Source organism: Chaetodon auriga, chromosome 1 (genome assembly GCF_051107435.1).
Source record: "Chaetodon auriga isolate fChaAug3 chromosome 1, fChaAug3.hap1, whole genome shotgun sequence".
In the NCBI taxonomy this organism is placed as follows: Eukaryota; Metazoa; Chordata; class Actinopteri; order Chaetodontiformes; family Chaetodontidae; genus Chaetodon; species Chaetodon auriga.
Window position 1 is genome coordinate 14,151,179 of NC_135074.1, and position 20,348 is coordinate 14,171,526.

The 20,348-nt window shown below is 45.5% G+C and overlaps 1 protein-coding gene across 2 annotated transcripts; it reads left to right on the forward strand.

Annotated features, from left to right (window-relative positions):
* The first annotated feature begins 463 nt into the window (after nucleotides 1–463).
* Nucleotides 464–20,066, forward strand: ahctf1 (AT hook containing transcription factor 1). Of its 2 annotated transcripts, none has more exons than XM_076723510.1 (40): nucleotides 464–673; nucleotides 3,079–3,205; nucleotides 3,421–3,571; nucleotides 3,757–3,859; nucleotides 3,981–4,161; nucleotides 4,380–4,587; nucleotides 4,807–4,923; nucleotides 5,019–5,103; nucleotides 5,253–5,403; nucleotides 5,646–5,778; nucleotides 6,790–6,971; nucleotides 7,182–7,243; nucleotides 7,572–7,700; nucleotides 7,849–7,939; nucleotides 8,133–8,222; nucleotides 8,397–8,537; nucleotides 8,735–8,839; nucleotides 9,189–9,285; nucleotides 9,419–9,542; nucleotides 9,676–9,732; nucleotides 9,963–10,109; nucleotides 10,295–10,485; nucleotides 10,631–10,775; nucleotides 10,953–11,084; nucleotides 11,248–11,395; nucleotides 11,699–11,849; nucleotides 11,930–12,031; nucleotides 12,292–12,436; nucleotides 12,539–12,754; nucleotides 13,088–13,778; nucleotides 13,936–14,124; nucleotides 14,402–14,507; nucleotides 14,794–14,912; nucleotides 15,030–15,331; nucleotides 15,568–17,364; nucleotides 17,522–17,783; nucleotides 17,914–18,090; nucleotides 18,201–18,298; nucleotides 18,468–18,556; nucleotides 18,850–20,066. In XM_076723510.1, exons 2-40 carry the CDS (start codon nucleotides 3,085–3,087, stop codon nucleotides 19,046–19,048), a joined length of 7,734 nt encoding a protein of 2,577 aa, XP_076579625.1. In that variant the 5' UTR covers nucleotides 464–673; nucleotides 3,079–3,084; the 3' UTR covers nucleotides 19,049–20,066. The 2 variants fall into 2 exon arrangements, with proteins under 2 accessions (XP_076579625.1, XP_076579713.1); XM_076723598.1 differs by having other exon boundaries at nucleotides 17,552–17,783.
* Nucleotides 20,067–20,348: the final 282 nt, after the last annotated feature.

The following is a 20,348-nucleotide window of genomic DNA, read 5'->3' on the forward strand; positions in this document are numbered from 1 at the left end:
TTCAACATAGTTTTTGGCTGGATAGAATTTATGAATGAGGATTGCCTATAACAATAAACTTGACCTTCACCCTAGATGTGATATCAGAACTTTAGAGATATGTCTCTGTAGCTACGAAAAGGCAAACACACATTGAGTATATGAAGTATCAGATGAAAAGGCTGGTGGTAAATCAGTGTCCTAATGAAGAGCCAAAGTCCTGTCCTACTTCTGGGTAAGCTTCACATAAATTTGATCCTATACTAAGTGCATCACTACACTGGCCAATTGTTTGCAACTGTGGATGACATACATTTGATTGAACAACGACTGAAATAAACCAGATGTAGCATTAAAAGTAACAGCTCCAAAATGAAATACGTGTTTAAAAAGAGACTACGCCCAAGCCGAGGGGGGCAGCACCACGAGACCTCCGTGTCTACTCTGCCAGAATCAATGCCGGCGAAGAAGAACGCGGAGCACTTTCCCACCGTGGAAATGGCGCTCTGAGGTGCAGAAGCCTGAAACTAGAGTGCATCTCTTGCCTGTCAGTCTGTTGAAACGCGCAGAGGGCTCTACGTACGAGGTGTACTTTGAAAAGGAGCGGATTATGACAGATGAAAGAAGGAATCGGGAGATTCGTCAAGGAAATCAAAACATTCGTGGCTCTGATAAAGCCGTCAACATCGGACAGGTAGTGTAACGTTAACGTTGGTAGCAGCTAGCGGCACATTGCATCACGTTTTCCAGCGTAGTTGGCAGAGAGCTAACAGGGCTAGCTGAGTAAATTCGCTTGTGCTGAGAAAAATCCCAAAACAGATATATTGTGAGAACGCGACCTTTTGCTAATGAAGACTAATTGTGCCCCGATGTTGCCAGTAGCTACAAGCTAGTTAATTTCGTATTGCCAGACTACACTGCGTTTGCACTGGTCCAGCTAAAGCTAAAGCAAAATCTAGCTAAATTCTGAGATTCAAGTAAAGACTCCTCGACGCCGACAACGAGATAATGCTATGATGCTGGCTCCGGTAAGATATTAATATATTAATACTATTGGCAGCCCTAAAGTGGGAAAATAACGGAAATTACACACTGCTTTGCTAACATTAACGCCATAGCTTACGTTTGTGAAAGTGACAATGTACTGATACCTCAAGATAGACTAGCTAGCCACACCGACTATTGTAACTGACTGTTATCAAACTAATGTAGGATTAAATGTAAGTAAGCGTTGTAGGTAGTTGATTGTTGTATCACGGATCCGATAACGGAACAGCAAACACAACGTCCAATAACTGTTGTCATCCCAAAATGCTGATAGCGTTATAGCTAGGTTAGCTAGCTATCTTAACTTTAACGCTGAACTCGGATAAACTGTAATCCTACATGACCTTGCAAGCTAACTGGGTGTGTTAGCACGCTAATGTACAGAGAGAAATGTGTAAGGCAGGTGCCGGTCCTTATTCAGCACTAAATGAGTCTAGCATAATTTTCATTTGTCGTCACTGTGGCCCATGTATAGCAGTACTGTGTAGTACATTGTAAAAAGAAAGAGATCTCTTGTTTGTTTACATTATGTCAGGCTAGCTCAAACTACGAACTGCAGTTGATGAAGCTAATCTGTGCCCCGCATATGCTAACGAACGAGCCCCCATTAGCCTGTTAGCTTTTAAATATCCGTAACGTCTAAATCGTGTCTCATGCTTACGACGATTGAGTTAACGTTACATTTGAAAGTCGTTCTGAGTTTAATCAAGTTGTGAGAGGTACACATTTTCTGTGTGGTCACCCTCAAACCGTTCAAATATTGACACGCGCGAGCGCTAGATGTATTTGGTGACGCCAGATTTGTCATTTGAACCCTCTGTTTGCTGTCAAATCTTTGCCTTTGTCAATATCTGCAAGAGTGTCGGGACGCGTTTGAGTGTACAAATTTGGCCACGTTTAGTTGCGATTTGTTGTAATATGTCAACATGCTCCATCTCGCGTCATGCCATGTGGCTGCGTAATGACATGCTTGTTGCGCGGGATTTCACTTGAATCCACTGTGTTTTCCAGTGTAGTCACAGAGGGCAGCATTGTGTCCAATTTTGCACAAACTGGGAAACTGACGGAGAAATTTCCACTCAGGTTGAGTTGAGTTGGCCTTGAACACACCACCGTGTGTACCACACCGATAGAGATAACATTATCTTTTTGGAGCAGGCTGAGGGACAGCATAAACATGTACAGACTGGGGTCAGTAACACTAATAACAAAACGAGAGTAATTAGATATCAATACAGGGTAAGGCATAATACAAATACCAGTGTTAGCATCACATCTGTCACATCACATTCTTACCACATGAAGGCTAATCTTTTTCTTTTTTTTTTTTATAATCACGTTTTCAGATGACTGGTTTTGTGAGGTTAAGATAAACAATTAGGCTTTTGGAAATTCTTGGAGCCCTGACAGCATAAACAGTGTAAATGTTTACATTGAAGCCTGGATTTGTCCACCTCTGACCAAAGATCTGAAAATATTAACAGAGCTTAAAAAGAGAAATGTGACTGAATGAGTCATGGCATCTGGTTTCACTGTACAGTTGAGCTTCAGTAGTTTTGTTGTCCCGGGCCTGGAAGTGGAAAAAATGTCCAGCGTTGTCAGTTAGACTGGAGAGGAATTTACTTCAGGAGGTTCTTTTACCAGTGATTGAAATAGAGCTTTACTCCAGAGTTTATCAGAGCTCACATCTGTAAACAGATGCCTAACACTGTGTTGTTGTTGATTAGAACATAAACCCAGTTGCAGCTCCAGTTGTCAGCAAGTTTGCTGACGGCACGTTTCCTGACAACTGGGGGTGCAACTGTGTGTTTGAAAGAAAGACCCCTTTTGTCCTGTAAAACCCGGCCGAGCAGATAAAGCCTGAAGTGGATTTATGGAGTAGGAAGGGGTTTTAGTATCAAGGGCAGGGTGATGTTGACAAAATGAAATGACATTTTGACCACATAACTTTGACAAAAAAAAAAATGTTCAGTGTTTTTAGGGAACTTGTGAAGACTAAATGGAGTAGCTGCTATCTCTAACACATTGTGTCCCTTGTTGCTGTTTGTACAGTGAACCATGTATGACCTGGCTGCCCAAGTCACCAGCAGCCTGCTGCCTTTCCCAGGAGTGACCATAGATGCTCTGGGGGAGGATGAGATCACCCTCGACTCTGTGCTACATGGGAAATTCACTGTCGGTAAGTTTATTTTACAGATCAAGGATCTCTATAAGTTGCAAAACTTCCAAAAAAGAACTTTAATTTAGTGATGCTTCGATGACCTGCGTAATCACTTGGTTAAATTTTACCTTAAAAAGAGCTTGTACAACCGGCTGTTAGCTCATGAGCTGTGAGCGGTGATAATCTTTGACTCTGACCCTGAACCTTTCTTTTCCTCGTCTCTGTGTTTGAAGGCCGCAGCGGGTTGGCCTGGCTGGCCTGTGGCCCCCATCTGGAGGTTGTCCATGCGATGACAGGAGAACGGCTGTCTGCGTACTGCTTCAGTGGTGGAGGCGAGCACCCACCGAGTGTTCTGGCTGCCAGGGACTTCAGCTGGCTCAAACGGTCAGAGCCATGCTTCACTGTCTGTCTTTGATGTGGACTGTAATCAGTGGAAACAAACTCTGAACTAGGGGACAAACTTGTGATGCGTGATAGTCGACCACTGTCAGAATCGCATGCTTCTACATTTTGATGCAATGAAAGCTTTTTAAGTATAAATGTTAATGTTTTCTGTTGTCTTTTACTAGGTCTGGATTGCTGGTTGGCTTGGAGGAAGCAGAGGGCAGCGTGTTGTGTCTCTATGACTTGGGACTGTCTCGGGTGGTCAAAGCTGTGGTTATACCAGGCAGGGTGAGTAAGAATTTTATCATTTGGATTCAACCTTTTGTTGCGCTTATTTGATTTAGCCAAGGTTTACGTGCTATAAGTGTTTGAAAAATGACAGCTGTCCTGTCCTGTCTCTGTTTTCTAGATTACAGCTATCGAGCCGTTAGTGAGTTATGGTGGAGCGAGCACTTCGACCCAGCATCTTCACCAGAGTCTGCGCTGGTTCTTTGGCATTGCCGCCGTAGTAACGGATCTCGGTCATGTTCTGCTTGTGGACCTCTGTCTCGACGACCTGTCCTGCAGCCAAAATGAACTGGAGGCTTCAGGTGAGGAGCCTGCGTGCAGACGTGTTGGGTTTATATGTGTTTACAGGCTCATATGCATGTTCTTTTTGCTTGTCGTCTGTCCCTTTGGTATTAGCTCTACAGTTCAGTGTAGGCGTCCCTGAAGGAGTGCTAACCTGCTTGCTCTCTGCTTTTCTGGCCACACACTATTGCGTCACCATCTAAAACCATCTCTTTTTGTATTTCCTTTCTGTTCCCAGACCTGCAGGTAGTCACCAAATCTCCCGCAGAGATCCCCAGGCTTAGAGAGGTCAGCACCAGACAAGGCAGACATCTTTGTCTCCAGCTGAATGGGCCCAGTGGAGTTGGAGCCACAGCTCTGCAGTACATCTCCAGGACCAACCAGCTGGCAGTGGGATTTTCTGATGGATACTTACAGCTGTGGAACATGAAGGCACTAAAGAAGGAGTGAGTCTTTTTCTCTGACTTCCATATTTCATGAAAGTGGGGAAGATGTGTGAGGTTCAATCCTGGATAGTCGTGTACTGTATTTAGATTGTAATGGTGTGCTTCATTCCAGGTAGTTACCAGAGTATATCATAAAATGTAATCTAGTACCACTGACGGGTACATTTTAAATTATCTACAAATCACTCCATGTGTAAATGTTTGCTGTTTCACGCGTAGATACCACTCCCAGTTAGAAGGAGGCAGGGTGCCTGTTCATGCCTTCACCTTCCAGGAGCCAGAAAATGACCCCAGGAACTGTTGCTACCTCTGGGCTGTCCAGTCTTCTCAGGACCTGTAAGTCTTAGAAAGTGGGGGTTTTTTTTGTTTTTTGTTTTTTTTCTGTTTTCCGAGCTCTTATTTTTACTCTACCTTCTCTCCCTCCCACACAGCGAGGGAGATATGGTCAGCCTCCGCCTGCTTCAGCTGGCCTTCAGTGAAAGGAAGTGTCTAGCTTCTGGGAAGATCCTCTATGAGGTCTGTAGTGCATATAAGACTACAGTAGTATTTACTGTATATTCACTTCATTTCTTTACAATGCGGCTGTTGTGTCAGTCCCAGCAAATCCTCTGTATATTGACCCTCTTTGGTTTATTCTCTCCCCTCTTTAACGCTCTGTCACTCAGGGTCTGGAGTACTGTGAGGAACGGTACAGTCAGGAGTTAAGTGGCACAGCTTTTCCTCTCAGGGCTCAGGCCACCAACACTCGCCTGCTGAGTTGCCAGACCATCGAGAAGTTCAGACCCCATCCTGACAGGGAGGACAGCCTGAACGAAGGTTAGCCTGCCTCCCCTCAGGGTGGAAGACAGGAGTGTGCAGTGCAGGTTTCTAGTGTTACCAATCACATGTGACATTGTCAGTGTTAATGTAGTAGATAAATGTTGTCTTTAAAGAGCTCTACCATTGTTTGTTGGGGCAGTTTTTACTGAATAATGGAGAACAGTCCTATTCTGTTTAGTGTCTACTTGCCCCATTTCTTACTGGCCTTTAATCTTTTAACCTCTTCTTCTCATTTTCAGCTGCATCTCCAGACACCAGTGTGTCCATCTTCAGCTGGCAAGTGAAGGCCTATGGTCAGGGAACTCCATCTACCTACATCGGGGTATTTGACATCAACCGTTGGTACCACGCACAAATGCCAGACTCTTTAAGGTACAGACAAAACTGATTTTGCAACTGTTCAGTAGAATTCTTGGCTTCTTAATAAGAAAATAAAGCCCCAATGTTCCCATCACATAACGGTATATTTTCATAGTATATTTTCTCCATCATTGCACACTGTGTCTGAATGATTATACAGAAAGCTGGTTAAAATGTGTTCATTACCGAAGGAATACATCAGGCATTGGTAGCCATACAGGCACAAAATGTAGTACACTGTAAATATTTGGTTTATGACACCGATAGAGAAGGCCTAGATATTACAACCAGTATTAAACATGCATGAAAAAATAAAAAGGTTGCCCATGACTGACCACCTGATAGTGCCACTATGATTGTGTACTTAATTTGTAAAATACCTACCTGGTAATTAACTGTACAGGAGCACACTGGACTACATTAAAGATTAAAAGATTAAAAGCCTTTATTGTCATTATACGTGGTGTACAACGAGATTTAAGACAACTCTGGTGGTGCTGTACTAGAAAAAAGAATAAATAGCAAATAGTAAATAGTATAGTGCAGTAATAGTATACATCTCACAGTCAGTCAAGTCCTGGAAGATTTCAGTGTTCTGAACAAATGGGAGAAATTCCAGTCAAACATCTGTGTTTATTTTCCCTCTGTGCATTTCTGCACTGTCAATGTACGCCCACGTTGTTTTTGCTTCAGATTGTTTCTTCGAAGTCTCTAACAACATTATGGAAAGGATTCCTGCAGAGATTGAAGAGGAAGATCCTTTTTGTTTAAGCAGAAACAGCCAGAGCAGCAAACAGCCAAACTCCATGTAGAGAAACAGTCATTTTATGATCGTAAAAGATTCTTCACTGAAACTCAACTGAAACAAAATCAAACTCACCAAAAACCTTCTTGGTTTGTCCTGAAACTGGTCCAACAATCACTACCAACTCTGGTTTGGTCGAAATAAACCCTTAATGATGTTGTTTGTCTGATCGTTTTTGGTGGTTTGAGAGAACAGCTTTTCACTTGTGTCTTTGTCAGAACGGGGGAGTCCCTGCAGAACTGTCCCTACCTGGCAGTCTGGTCTCTGGACCCTGTGGTGCAGATGGTATCTTCACATGTCCTCCTGGATGCGGTGGTGCACGACCGCAGCCTTAGCAGGGGGCTGCCCTTCACCTGCCCCCCACCAGAACAGTACTTTAACCCCACCACCTATAATTTTGGTAGGTTCAGACATTACGTACCACAGCATGATATGGGATTACATGGATATTATGTGCACTGATGATGTCATTTTTGTCAGGTTCTGTCTGTGTATTGCTGTCGTGGAATTTGTTTGTGCAGACATTTTGAGGAATCGAAATAGAACTTTTCTAATTAAGTTCATTGTTTGTTTGTTGTTTTTTTCCTTTCTTTTCCCTTTCCTGTTACAGATGCTACCTGCTTGCTCAATTCTGGAATTGTGCACTTGACGTGCTCTGGGTATCAGAAAGAGGCAAGTTTCCTCTCTTTCTATCACGCAAACCTTCACCTCTCCATTCATTTTATAGCATAAAATGCAAACAGCTGATACAAGAAGTGAATATGTGACTGTAATAAAAGGCAAAGACAGACATCAAACTGTTTTGATTTCGGTATTCTCAGGTTTTGTCTTCTAATATTTAGCCTTTTCCTCGTGTAATCTTGTGTTTGATTGCATAAGATGATATGATGTTATTGCTAAGGCTACACAGTATTTACCACGTAGGCAGGATTTAAATGTATGAAGATGATTTGAATGGAAGTTCAGCTTCTTTAACACCTTTCCATTGTCATAAACACAGACGCTGAGCTTTTTGAAGAAAGCTGCTCCCTGTTCCAGTGACATCATCTCCACCAGCTACTCCCGCTGCCTCATGTCCGGCCTGCTCTCATCTCGCCTGGCTGACACCCAGGCCTCCAGCCTCTCTCAGGTACACACAAAGACCCACAAAGCCACCGCTTTTGATGCTTTTGTTCCCCTTCTTTGGGCTCACTAAAGAAAATCGTGTGCTGCAAAAGAATCAAATATTTTTTCAGAAGTTTTAATTGTAATTTCTACATGTAACTTGATTTCGGTAGGAGGAGCAGCTGGATGCCATCTTGTCCACAGCGGTGGAGACCAGCTCCTTGGGACTGATCACTGGCTGTATCAAGCAGTGGACTGCAGAAGGTGAGGAGTCATACTTGGAAAAGCTCTCAAATTGCTTGCCCAAACCCATTTTGCTCATGACAGCAAGGATGTCTGCTCACGGTTGCTTTCTTTTGCGTCATCCTATAGACATACACATAGTACTTGAAGCTTTCCTAAGCGCCTCTCTGTGAGCCCTGCAGTCAACTCTTGTAACTCTGTCTGTCCTCAACAGAACAACCAGGTTCTGCACTGAACCTGCGCTACATCCTGGACTGGGCCTGGAATAAAGTGGTCCAGACCAAGGAGGAACTGGATGGCATCTGTATGTTTTATTTATTTACTGAATTAACCAAAATACATTCTGAATTATAGTCTGAATCAAGTGACAGAAATTCTTTCCGTCTCCTCTCTTTTCTACGCTGTTTGCAAGTTTATTTTGTTTAATTTCGACTTTTCAGTTGTATATCTGTTCCTCCTGTGCGCGTTTGTTCCCCAGGTGCACCGCTGTTCGACAGCTCGTCCAACTTCACAGACCCTCAGACCATGCAGCTGCTACAGCACAGCCAGAGGCTGCTCGGGAACCTCAGCACCATCTTCCACTGTCTGCTCAGTGAAGCTCAGGAGCTCACGCAAAAAGGTGAGACTTCCACACAGATAGAGTCACAGTGTTAGATTTCCCTGTGATGGCAGTGGAAAGCAGTTCAGCACTGCAGTTTAATTCCTGTTTGTGTTGAACAGTAATGAGACGCTTGTTTTCGTTTTTTTCTCTTGAGTCAGTTGTTTTGAGTCATTTATTGTCATTGATGGGTTGTGGTTCTGTTTCTCATTGTGTAGGCCTGGTGGGCCTGATGAACAAGAACATGGTGTCCAGTCTGATTTCCAAGTACGCTCAGGTGGTGCTCTGGTTCTGTCGTACCGGTCTCCTGCCTGAAGGATCAGGTAAAGTGTTGCTGGCACAAACATGATCTGGGAAACCTTACCAGCAATTTCAAACAACACAGTTTCTCAGAGTCAGTGAGTAAACAAGTTTGAAGCATGTTGAGTATCTTTAGGTCACTGACCCGAGTGATCTAAATATATTCTTAAACTGGAAGCATTGTGCAGCGTAGAGTAGGGGGACAGCAGGGCCTTTAGCTGGGTCTGATGTGCAGATATGTCTCTGGTTCAACTCTGTTTCTTGCCTTCGTATTATTCTTTTAACAGAAAATCAGCAAGAGGTTTTTCACAGTTTTCACAGTCACTATATTCAGTTTTATTTTCTCTTTCTCTGCGCTGCCCTCCCCACCAGATGATGACGCTCTCCAGATCTCCAGACCTTTCTACACTCACTCAGTCATCAGCAACTATTATACTATACGCCGAGAGGAGCTAACCAGGCTGGCGAAGTGAGTTGTCTTCGCTTGAAAGCGATTAAATCTTAAGTAAATCACAAATCTAGGACTGTAGCCAACCACTATTTTCACTTTGTGATCAGTAGTTGATCTAAAGCTGACTCTGTTGCTGCTGTTGTCTTCTCAGGGGGAAGTGGTGTGCAGACTGCCTGATGATTGACGGTTTGGTCAGCCAGTGCGGTGAACGCTTGACCAACCTGTGGAAAAGGGATGACGGTGGGACGGGGCAGTACCCGCCACCTACACTGCATGTAAGCATTAAACATATCTGTGTGTGATTTCATTCATCTTGTGCCATCTAATTTATGTCAGATCGGTTTTGCACCTGTGGCTCTTACGATGTATGCACTCACACACATTGATTTTATGTCTTTTGATCCACAGGCCTTGTTGGACATTTATCTGTTAGACAACATTGATGAAGCTGCCAAACATGCAATTGTATCCTTTTGATTGAAAATGTCTGAATGCAAAGTCGTGTTCATGTCAGCACAGCCAGCTGCCGTATTTTCTGTGAATTCAGGGAAACAAAACAACTGATTTTTTGTAACCTTGTTGGTTTCATTACATAAAACCAATTTTTAAGATCATGTCTTTTTCATTTCTATATTTGTGTAGTTTTTGGGAAAAAAGAAAAAATGGCCCATATGAGCCTTGACCTGTTGTCCCAGGTGATTTACCTGCTGCTGGATGTCATGTACTCCTTCCCCAATAAAGAGGGAGCATCAGTGGAGTCTTTCCCCACAGCTTTTGCCATACCTATTGGACTGGTGAAACTAGTACAAGGCCTCTGGCTGCTGGACCATCATGACCACCAGGTACAGACACATTTGCCTAAATTTGGTTACAGAGATGTTGTGCAAGGCAAATTAGCTCCGTTTTGTTTAAAATGGAACATCAGTATTTGCATATTAACATTTCCAGTGGAAACATTGTGACACTTGTAAATACAGCTATTACAACTTCTTGTGACTCTTTTCATGATACTGTCCTTCTTGATCAGAGTTCATTCGAGCTGCTCTTGCATCCAGCTGCCTCTCGGTGTCAGTTTGAGTGGCAGCACGAGCGGGTCCTGCAAGCATTGATGTGCCAGGGCCAACACTCAGTGGCACTACGATACTTCCACGTTACGAAGCCCCCGATTTCCTCCACCTCCCAGGCCAAACTCTGCCTGTCTGTGCTGCTGCACAACAGGTAAGAACAAAAACTCAGCGGATTGTTGGATATAAACATACACAAAATTTGACAACAGAGTTGAAGTTCTGCAACAGCTGTGGATTAGTTAACGTTCACATGTGTCATCTTACCTTTGTTAACCAGCCGTGTGCTCTGCTTCCAGGTGTCTCATAGAGGCGTGGTCTTTACTTCGGCAGCACTCGAATCGCCTCAACATGAGTGAGCTGCTGGGCTTCCTATATGAGAGCTGCCAGGAGCTGGGCCTCATTAAGGAGCTGCTCAAACTGCCCCTGGGCCTCAATGAGCAGGTAGCAGAGAGATGAGTGAATGCATGGCTTCACCGCTGGACATTGATATTTCTGAAAATTTTCTATGTGCATTTTTTTTGCACTAACTGTTTAATGTTCTGCTTGTGGATGAGTCTTTGTGTTTCTGGATTATTAAATCAAAGCCTCAAACTTGTGCACCTCGGGTGTGTGTTTCAGGAATGTTTGGAGAAGTTTCTCCAGGGCACAGGGGGTCTCCAGAACAGAGAGCTGCTGATGGTTCATTACCTTCAGCAGGCCAACTACATTCCTGCCCTGCAGCTCAACCACAGCCTCAAAATGAACCTGGTGGTATGTTTGACACACACATACAAAGAATGCGCTTATATTATCACAGCACTGGTGTGGTCAACATGTAGAATATGAAGATTCTGTAACCATGCGGTTATACAGAGAGAAGATACTTGAATCCCACAAGATTTCTAACGACATTATTTTGCTTCTTCGCTCCTAGAATGAGCGAGACCCAAAGCTTAAAGAACGCTTCAACACCAGGAACGCTATATTGGATCAATATGGCAAAGTTTTACCCAGAGTCCAGAGGAAGCTGGCGATGGACAGAGTCAAGCCCTACCAGCATCCCTACGCCATCCACAGAGAAGGTGAGGAGGTGCTCAAGTTGATTCATCTGTGTTACAGTGTAGCCCAGTGGTGATGTGTTTTTCACAGCAGGAGAAAATCCAAACGTTAATAGAAATGTCTGAAATTACACTCTCCGAGATTACTTGCTCAGTATGTTCCAAAATATGGTTCCATGCTGTGTGCACTGCTTTCCTTTGTTGCATGCAGCCACGCTGTCTGTTTTGTAACATCGTCTGTTACTGTAGTTTTAATTTAATCTCAGCAACAGCTTGACAAACATTATTTATCAAATATTTCTAACATATGTTCACTCTGTGCTCCAGTTTCTCGGCCGCAGCCGCTGTCAACCATCACCAAGCGCTCTGCCAGCGAGAAGGTGATGTCGAGGGCCGGTTTCATCAACAATGTGCTGGTCAAGATCGAGGAGGTGTGGTTAGGCAAAGGAGCCACACCACAGTCCTCCCCAGCTAAGAGGTGAGCAGACACTACCAGCATTGGTAATTCATTTTGATTCATTTGATGAAGTTTAACCTTTTTCAACTCGTCTCTGACAGCCCCAGGGCAGCCGATGTTCAGAGCCCCAAGTCCTCCTCCTTGGCCCTTCCTGACCCCTTCTTGGGAACTCCTATCACCATGACCTCCAAACGCAAGTCAAGGTAGTCTCATAAGAGTTCCATATTGGCTTGAGTGAAGCATATCCTACATATTTATTTGAGTATGAAAGGAGACACTTCCTCTGGTATGGGACAGCCATATTATGGAAGAGGGAAACACATTATACAGACCTAAGGAGGGGGACATAATGGACTTGGAAAACTATTCGTGTAAATCTTGTTAGAGCATTTTTGTTCACATTTCTTTTATTAAGACGGTGTCGTAACGTCTATGTTCTTTCCTTATCTGCAATGTGACCCAGGCTGATGGACTTGGTGGTTCATCCCTCCTGTCAGACTCCTCGTCCTCTTCTCAGTCCTCCCAGACCTCCCAGCTCCTGGGTTTCTCCAAAAAGCACCAGCAAGGCTCCTGAACTCAGCCTGCTGCAAACACCGCAGGTTGTCAAGGTGAGTAGACAAATGTGGAGTTATTTGTTTTGACGTAGTGAAAAAAGTCTTGTGAGTTTGTGTATTTTGTTGCTTACGTTGGTCCTGGTCTTGCTCTCTCAGCGAGCTCGGGCCTTGGCTGCTTCTGGCCCAGTGTTCTCAGCGTTCACTCCTCAGTCCATCCTGCGCAGCAGCCTGAGGCCCACCCCCGTCGCCACCCCTTCTGCTTCTCCAGGACGCTCCATCACCCCCCCACTCCGCACTAAAGAGAGCCGGATCACTTTCATCGAAGAGACACAATCTCCTGAACCAGAGAAGAGCATCCGATGGACCAATGGGGTAAGACCGAACGCTGGACGCACTCTTTGGTTCAGTCATTGCACTCTGCAAGGTTGCAGCTCATAAGATGATTTCTGGTGCCTTAAAAGAAGGGTTGTTACTACTTGGTTCTTATTTGTTCATTTGTAGTACAATGAGTGCAATGTGCCACAAATCCACTAGTGATAGTACTTGTTGCTAAACTAGTATTACGTTACTGTTGAGGTACTAATTTGTGCTTAGTGGTCATCTTTCCCATCAGTCATCTTCCTCCCTGTTCAGCTGGTAAGTTTGATTTTGTTTTCATTTTGAAACATGTCCTCCAATCTTCTTTGGGACTCTTCTCCCCTCTAGGTGGCAGCAGACAGTGAGATTAGTTTGCTGACCAGCGGCTCCACGCTATCCAAGGTTACACGTAAGACCTGGTCCTCACAGCCCGCTGAAGAGGAGGAGGAGGAGCAGGAGGAGGAGGATGGAGATGAGGAAGGGGAACGACCGAGTGTAAAGTTCTTGCCTCCAGATGGTGGTATTCCATCTCCACAGCTGAGATGCTTTGAGAGTGAGTCATCCTCCATCCACGAAGTCGCTGCAGAAAGCAGACCATCAGACGCGACACAAGCACGGCTTAGCCTGAGCTTTGACACCAGCCTGGTGTCTGTCCGTTCAACTGACACCACTCTAGAGTACTATGATGCACCTCTCACACGAGAGCTGGGAGCAGAGGATGAGCACAGAGCTGCAGAGAAGGATGAGGAGGTAGTGACCATTAACATCAAAGGCCTCGCTGAACAGGAAGAACCAGAGGAAAAGGCTTTGCCAACCACTGAGCAAACCCCTGTCCTGACATCAGAGGATCCAGAGGAGGAAGAAGAGGTGCCGAAGGAGGCGGAAACATTGGAGGACGTGATGGAGATCGGTCTTAAACAGGACGAAGACAACGAGGAAGAAGCCCAGCCTGAAATGGAGAATGAACAGGATGTCGAGTCAAGTAGCAAACAAGATGCTGCGACTCTTCACCAAGAGGACACATCGAGTCACAATCAAGGTAATTCATGTGCACAGTTTGCTCTATTTGTTTCTGTAGGACTTACTGTTAGAGGTGGGTTGCTTCACACCAGTACTGCACAGTTCCAAATAGCAAAAGACACATGCTTTGCTCTGGTGCTATAAAAGATCACTTGACACATTTTGTGTGTGGTTAGTTTGTAACCAGGTAACTGAGAGCGCAGAGTCGGGCACTGACGTCGAATCTCAGGATCAACCAGCAACAGCCACGGGACAGGACGCCCAGTCAGAGGCCACTGAATCCACAGAGTTCACTGAGCATCCGAGACCGTCTGGAGACACTGAACCCACAAATGAACTGGAAGACGAGCTGGAGCAATCAACAGGTCCGGCTTTATATGATGCAATCAGACTGTAAAATGTTGCAAGACACTACTGCCTCACGTTAGACAAGACTGCAGTGACTGAACACATACACACCACCATGGGGAAACGGTCTAACTATAACATAGACGTTCATACAGTAATGTAATGTTACTATAAGTGCTCATGGCTTTTCTGGAACTTTAATCAGTGAGGAATGAAACATATTAACTAATCTTACCAAAGTTATAATGATTGATTTCATACTGACAGCCTATGATTCTCTGTGTTGTCTGACAGACCTGACAGAGTTCGTGCAGAGACATCTGTTTGGCAGTGACCCGTCTTCTCCGCTCACCCGCTCAGGAATCCACACTGCATCACAGACCCAGACGTCCTTCAACAGGTATGTATCTTCTTCTTTTTCCATGATAACACCAAATATTTTAATTAAACACTCTCAAAAACACTCTCCATGTCTCTGAAGTGTATGACTCAATGAAAACGACTGAATTCTAACACACTGTCACATTGGGCAAAGAGTTGTAGTTTCTTCTCTATTGGTTGAAATTTTCACCAAAGTGTCTTTAGCGGAGTTTGAGGTGCTAAAAGTTCCCCATCGTAACCGTGTGTTTCCTTTCCACTGCTTGTTTTGTTTTTCCATGTTAAAATGACATCCTTCTTCCTCCCAGCGAGTCCCTCGGTGAGGTCGAAGAGGAGGGACAAGCAACTGCTGAAGCTCCCCCAGTGTTCACCAGCCAGTCTGCCACCTCGGTCACATCCTCTGAGCCAACTGGCACGGACTCCCACTGTGAGGAAGACTGTACACGCGTGCACATGAACTCTGATGCTCTAACTGTTACGGTGCTGTTTTCCTCATTTACTCACACCTCCTCTTTTCTGCTTGCCCTTCCCTCTTATCTCCCAGCTGTTGTGAGTTTAAATGACAGTGAGGAGCTCTCTAGCCCTGTGTCTGAGGAAGACTACGATGACGACGATGATGAAGAGGACGAGGAGGAGGAGGAGGAGTCTGATCAAGCTGAGGATGAAGAGGAGGAGGACTCTGGTAGTGAGGTGGAAATCATTGAGGAGGTCCAGGGGAACGGGAGGCTGCCCCCCCTTCAATCCAGTTCGGTCTTTGTACAACAGGGACACACACACTTCCTGCCAAGTCTGTCAGAGCAGGAGGCTGCAGAGTTCTCTCTGCTCACGCCCGGTGCAGAGATGAAGGTAAGAAACGTCCAGTTGAAACCATCAGTCTCTTAATCAATCAGTTGTAATCAATAATTAGTCATTTTTCAAGGGAAAATGTCAATCGTTCTTTGATTCCGTCGTCTTTAATGTCAGGATGTGCTGCTTTTCTTTCATTTGTTTTCTATTGTAAATGGAATAGCTCTTAGAGACTAAATGACGAATGAAATAATAGCCAAAAAATCAGAAAATAACTTCTGTGTGCTTGATGACAGATTGTGGAGGAGGACATGGAGGGTGAGGTGGTGATGGTGAGACTGGGGGCAGATGAAGGAGGGATGGAAGCAGATGAGGTTGAAGAGCAAAGCTCCTCGTATATGGAGCTCAAGCCCTCTACCACTCTGCTGGTGCCCCTGGAGCTGGTGGAGGGGCAGGACGGCCTGGTGGACAGTTCTCAGCTGGCTCTTCCTGAGCTTCCGCAGGCCGTTGTGTCAGATGACCCAAGATCTCAAACACACAGCGGCTTCTCTCTGATGCTGGACATGGACGAGGACGGGGATAAAGACGCAGACGCGTTGCCTTTGGAGAATGATCTGCAATTCTCCAACCCTCCCCCCCTGTCTCTCGCAGTGGAGGGTAGTGATGAGCTCTTGTCCAGACCTGAGGTTATTCTTTTGGGCACAGACGATCCAGATCCCCTCCTGTCTGGAGAAACACCAGACGAGGACCAGAGGAGTGAGATGGACATCTTGGAAGGGGTCAATGTAGACGGACTGACAGAGTCAGAACTTGTAAAACTCGCTGACCTACAAACTGAAAATACTGAGGCAAGCCATGAGCCAGAGGAGGCTAAAGAACAGATGGATGCAGAGTTCATAATGTTGGCTGAAGATCAGGAACCTGCAGATCTTTTGGACTCAGGGCCGACTCCAGTGGGAGAACTCCCAGCAGTTGTGGATGACAAAGACTCTGTGGCAGTGAGAGATGCTGCTGATGAGACGGCAGAGGAGGAGGAGGAGGAGAAGCCAGCACCTGCTGAGGACCAGGAAGAGCCTGAAGAGAATGGGCCTGTTGATATTGACACAGAGATTGTCACCAGCGCAGAGACGACAGCTGTTGTGGAGGAGAAGCAACAGGACCGCGAAGCCACAGAAGAGGAGAACATGGAAGAAATTAAGATGGAGAAGGAAACAAAAAGGAGAACTCGGACAAGATCTAGTAAAGATCAAGATGCTGAGGAAGAGAAACCTGTGTCAAATAGCCAGCCAGAGGTACAGCCTGTACCAGAGACCCCGACTTCTCAGAAGAAAAAGAAAGCTCCTTCCACACCAACACGGAGGACCACCAGAGGGAGGACCGTCACCTTTATCTCTCCCCTCCTGGAGGAAGCAGAGGAGCCACAGGAGGACGGGAAAGTGGAGGAGGTAGAAGCAAGCACTCTGGCCCCCGCCTTGCCCAGTCGTACCCCTAGAAAAAGTAACCGGAACAAAGAAGTCGAAGTCCGAGCGAGCACACCTCGAAGAAGTGCTCGCAAAGCTCATAAAGTCGAGGAGGAGGAGGAGGCCGTGAATAACGATACCACAGTTGCATCATCCTCCAAAGCCTCTTCTCCAGCCAGACGACGGGTTTCCCAGAGGCCCACTTCATCGAAGCCCAGCCAAAGTGGTGGTGAGGAGGGGTCTGCAACCACAGACGTTGAAATCAAAGAGGGACAAGAGGATGAGGTCAAAGATACAAAGAGCTCTCGACAAACCAGCACCAAGACATCCACACCGGCCAAACGCGGGACCACTCAGGGAAACACTCCAAGGAGGTCCAGCAGAAGGACACTGAGCAGCATTGATGTGGCACCATCACCATTAGAGGTCCTGAAAGAAGAGAAGGAACAGGACGAGGTCTTTGCATCTCCTGTCAAACGCAGCTCCAGGAGAACTAAGACAGAACAGCCAGAGACGCAGCCAGCCCTGCAGGAGGAGGAGGAGGAGGAGGAGGAGGAGGAGAATAAAAAAGTTTCCAGACCCGGCAGGACGACTCGACAGTCCAACAGGATTACCTTAAACGTTTACCCACAAGTAAGGATTCATCCGTCTTCTTCACAACTTTCCCTAAGTGATACAGTTCAACTCATAATATCATTGTCATTCCTTTACATTATACATTACTGCATGTTGCATGTTGAGAAACCCAGTTCATCCACTATTGATCATTGATGACATTTAACACTCACAGGTGAAACTGGTTCCCATATCACTTCCTCAGAGTGCAAGGAAGACAAGAGGAGACACGATTACTGAAAGTATAAAAGATAGTGAAGCTCTGCTTGAGCCTGACGCCGGTCGCACCGGCTCCCTTCGACAAACAACCAGAAAGCTCTGGGCTCACCCTGAGGAAGACCTTCCGTTACTGGACTCACCTTTGGAGGTGGATTCTGAAACGCCTGTCGCAGACGCCCTCATCAAGAGACTTCAGGATGAGGAGGAGAAGCAGGAAGGTACGTATGCAGCTGGACACGGACTGAAAATAGGATTTGGTGTACATTGGTTTGATAACGTGTCTCTGAGACGTCTGCTCTAAAATACAGTTTAAATATATGGACATGAATGTGTAAATCCTTTTATCAGGTGGAGTTGTCGTCACCAAGATGGTAAGAAGCAGCAAGAGGAGTAAGAAGTCATCAGCGGAGCAGGGTCACTCACCTCTTCCTGTGAAAGACGGGCTGGTCTCTGAGCCAGGGGAGGACGAGTCGCGTTCAGGCGAGCATTCGTTCATCTACTCCCCCTCACGAAGAAGAACAAGAGGTGAGCCGTGTGTCTGTGGACCCCTGTGTCCGTCCAAAGGTTCATCCACGGTGGATTTTTAACCCTGTGTTGTGTGTGTGTGTGTGTGTGTGTGTGTGTGTGTGTGTCAGCTGACAGAGCAGAGTCTCCAGGCCCGAGCGAACAGTCTGCGGCTCCTGTCACTCGCAGCAGGAGAAGAGTGGTCAAAGACGCCTCTGTGGCTCCTCACGTAAGTGCTGCTGCTGATGAGCTTCATGCTTTCAGTGTGGAGGAGGCTGCATTTGTGTTTTCAGTCTGAACGTATTTGGTGTAAACTGCAACTTGACTGGCAGGTGGAGGCAAACAACCACCAGCTGGGAATTCTAATTCTCATTTATTTTTATTTATTTTTTCCCTAGGATGAAATTGCTTCAGAAGAAGATCACGTGGAAGCGGAGAAAGCAGCAGGTGTTTCTAAGACCAGAAAAACAGGCAAACGAACTGCCAAGTAAGATCCTGTTTCCCTGATACAGATCCCTCTGCACCCCTGAGACTGAGGATATGACCAAGAACTGATTAGCTTTAAGAATTTAGCATAATGCTTTAAACCAGGCAACATCCTGACTGCAGAAAAGTTGGGATGTTGTGCAAAACATAAATAAAAACAGATTTCAGTCATTTGCAGACAAACTGCATTTACTGACAATAGTGCACTTAGTAATATCCTTTATACAGTCATGTGGCATGGCAGTAACTCCCTGCTCAGGTTTTTTTTTTTTTTTTTCCTCGGTCCCCCTCCAGATCCAAAACGGTTTCGGAGCCGCCTCCTGTAGCAGTGGTGGACCTGATCTCGCCTATGCCCAGCCCAGCTGATCCACACCCACGACCGCTGAAGAGGATTATGGAGGGCGAGGCTCCAACCTCGAGCATGAACCTTCGACGCAAGCGCATAATGGACACCGTTTTCACAAAACCCGTCACGCGGAGGAAGAAGCTCTAAAGAAGGCTGCCGGTGGTGGCTCAGACCCGTGAACCTCAGACAGCCACCAGAAGACTGAAGCGACTCGGTCGGGAGCCGTCAAATAGAGCGTATGCCTAAACTCACGATGGTTCTGTTCCTCAAACGCCTCGCAGTGCTGCGCTTTCTATCTTGACTTCTCTGTACAACCATAAAATAAAAGCAATGTAGGCATGAAATATATTTTTGGGACAAAACACACTGGTGGGTAGCAGTGTGAGAGAGGACTTTATTTTTCGAGTTTACATGTCCCGCTCGTACTCGCTCCACTTCACTTGATCTTGTACCTGTGGCCGTTTTGAGTTGGACCTTCTGCGACGCTCCTCGAAATCCGCTTCATTCTCTGGTCGCAGATCGGCACAAGGGAAAGCAATCAGTGTGGGCTTCTCGAAGCTCCCGTGAATACAACCAGAGACTGAACTGAACCTGCCTCTGATCAAGAGGTTTTATTTACATTCTCTTATAAGGTTTTTTTTTTTTTTTTTTTCCGTTGTTTACTTTTAAGATTTCGAGGCCTGCTGTTTTTTCTATTTAAGAAGAAGAGCAACCGACCCAGTGGAGATGAAAGATTTCTACTCATAAATTTGTTTATAGTCTTTTGCTATGTTCCAAATAAAGTTAATAAATAAATCTTAAAGAGTTACGTTCGTTTTGAAGTGTGTCTGGAATGCATCGGATCATCTCGTCAGACTGCCTTTACCATCGTCTTTAAATTCCAGCTGATTCGGGGCTTTTTTCTGGGAGAGGCACAGACTTGTACACTATTCAGATTTGACTTTATTTAATGTCATGGGGATGTTGTATAGTGTGAGAGAAACAAAAAGAACACTTGCACAGCGGTTTGGAGTTGTTAAAATTGTTTTGGTAAATGTTAATAGGCTTGTTAATTCAATTTATGGCAGCCACCGTCTAACATAGGCTATTTTCTGATGAATGTATGTAGAATGTCTTATTTTTGATGACTGCTCTTTGATAAATATGGTAAAGCTTGAATACTTTACTTCTGGTGTGGACTGATTGTCTCAATGCTGTCTGTGTGTGTGTGTGTGTGTGTGTGTTTGGGAGTTTGAGGGTGGATGGAATGACTGCACCACAAAGCCTTGTTCTCTCAGTGTGTCTGAGGTGTGCAGTGAACCGCTGAAAGGAGCTGCGAGCCTTTATTTATCCTTCACAGAGGCCAGGCCTCATCCTGTGGGTGCCTCGCATATCAGGTCCATCCAACGTCATCATGTGGGAAAGAAACGTTTGAAAATGTCAGCTCAGGTTGAGGTTCATCTCAGAG

Bases quoted from the DNA above. Each gene is read 5' to 3' on its own strand.
- ahctf1 (XM_076723510.1), top strand. From the start codon at position 3,085: ATGTATGACCTGGCTGCCCAAGTCACCAGCAGCCTGCTGCCTTTCCCA. The intron at 3,206-3,420 runs GTAAGTTTATTT...CTGTGTTTGAAG, and splicing joins ACATGGGAAATTCACTGTCG to GCCGCAGCGGGTTGGCCTGG. The intron at 13,779-13,935 runs GTAATTCATGTG...GTGTGTGGTTAG, and splicing joins CACATCGAGTCACAATCAAG to TTTGTAACCAGGTAACTGAG.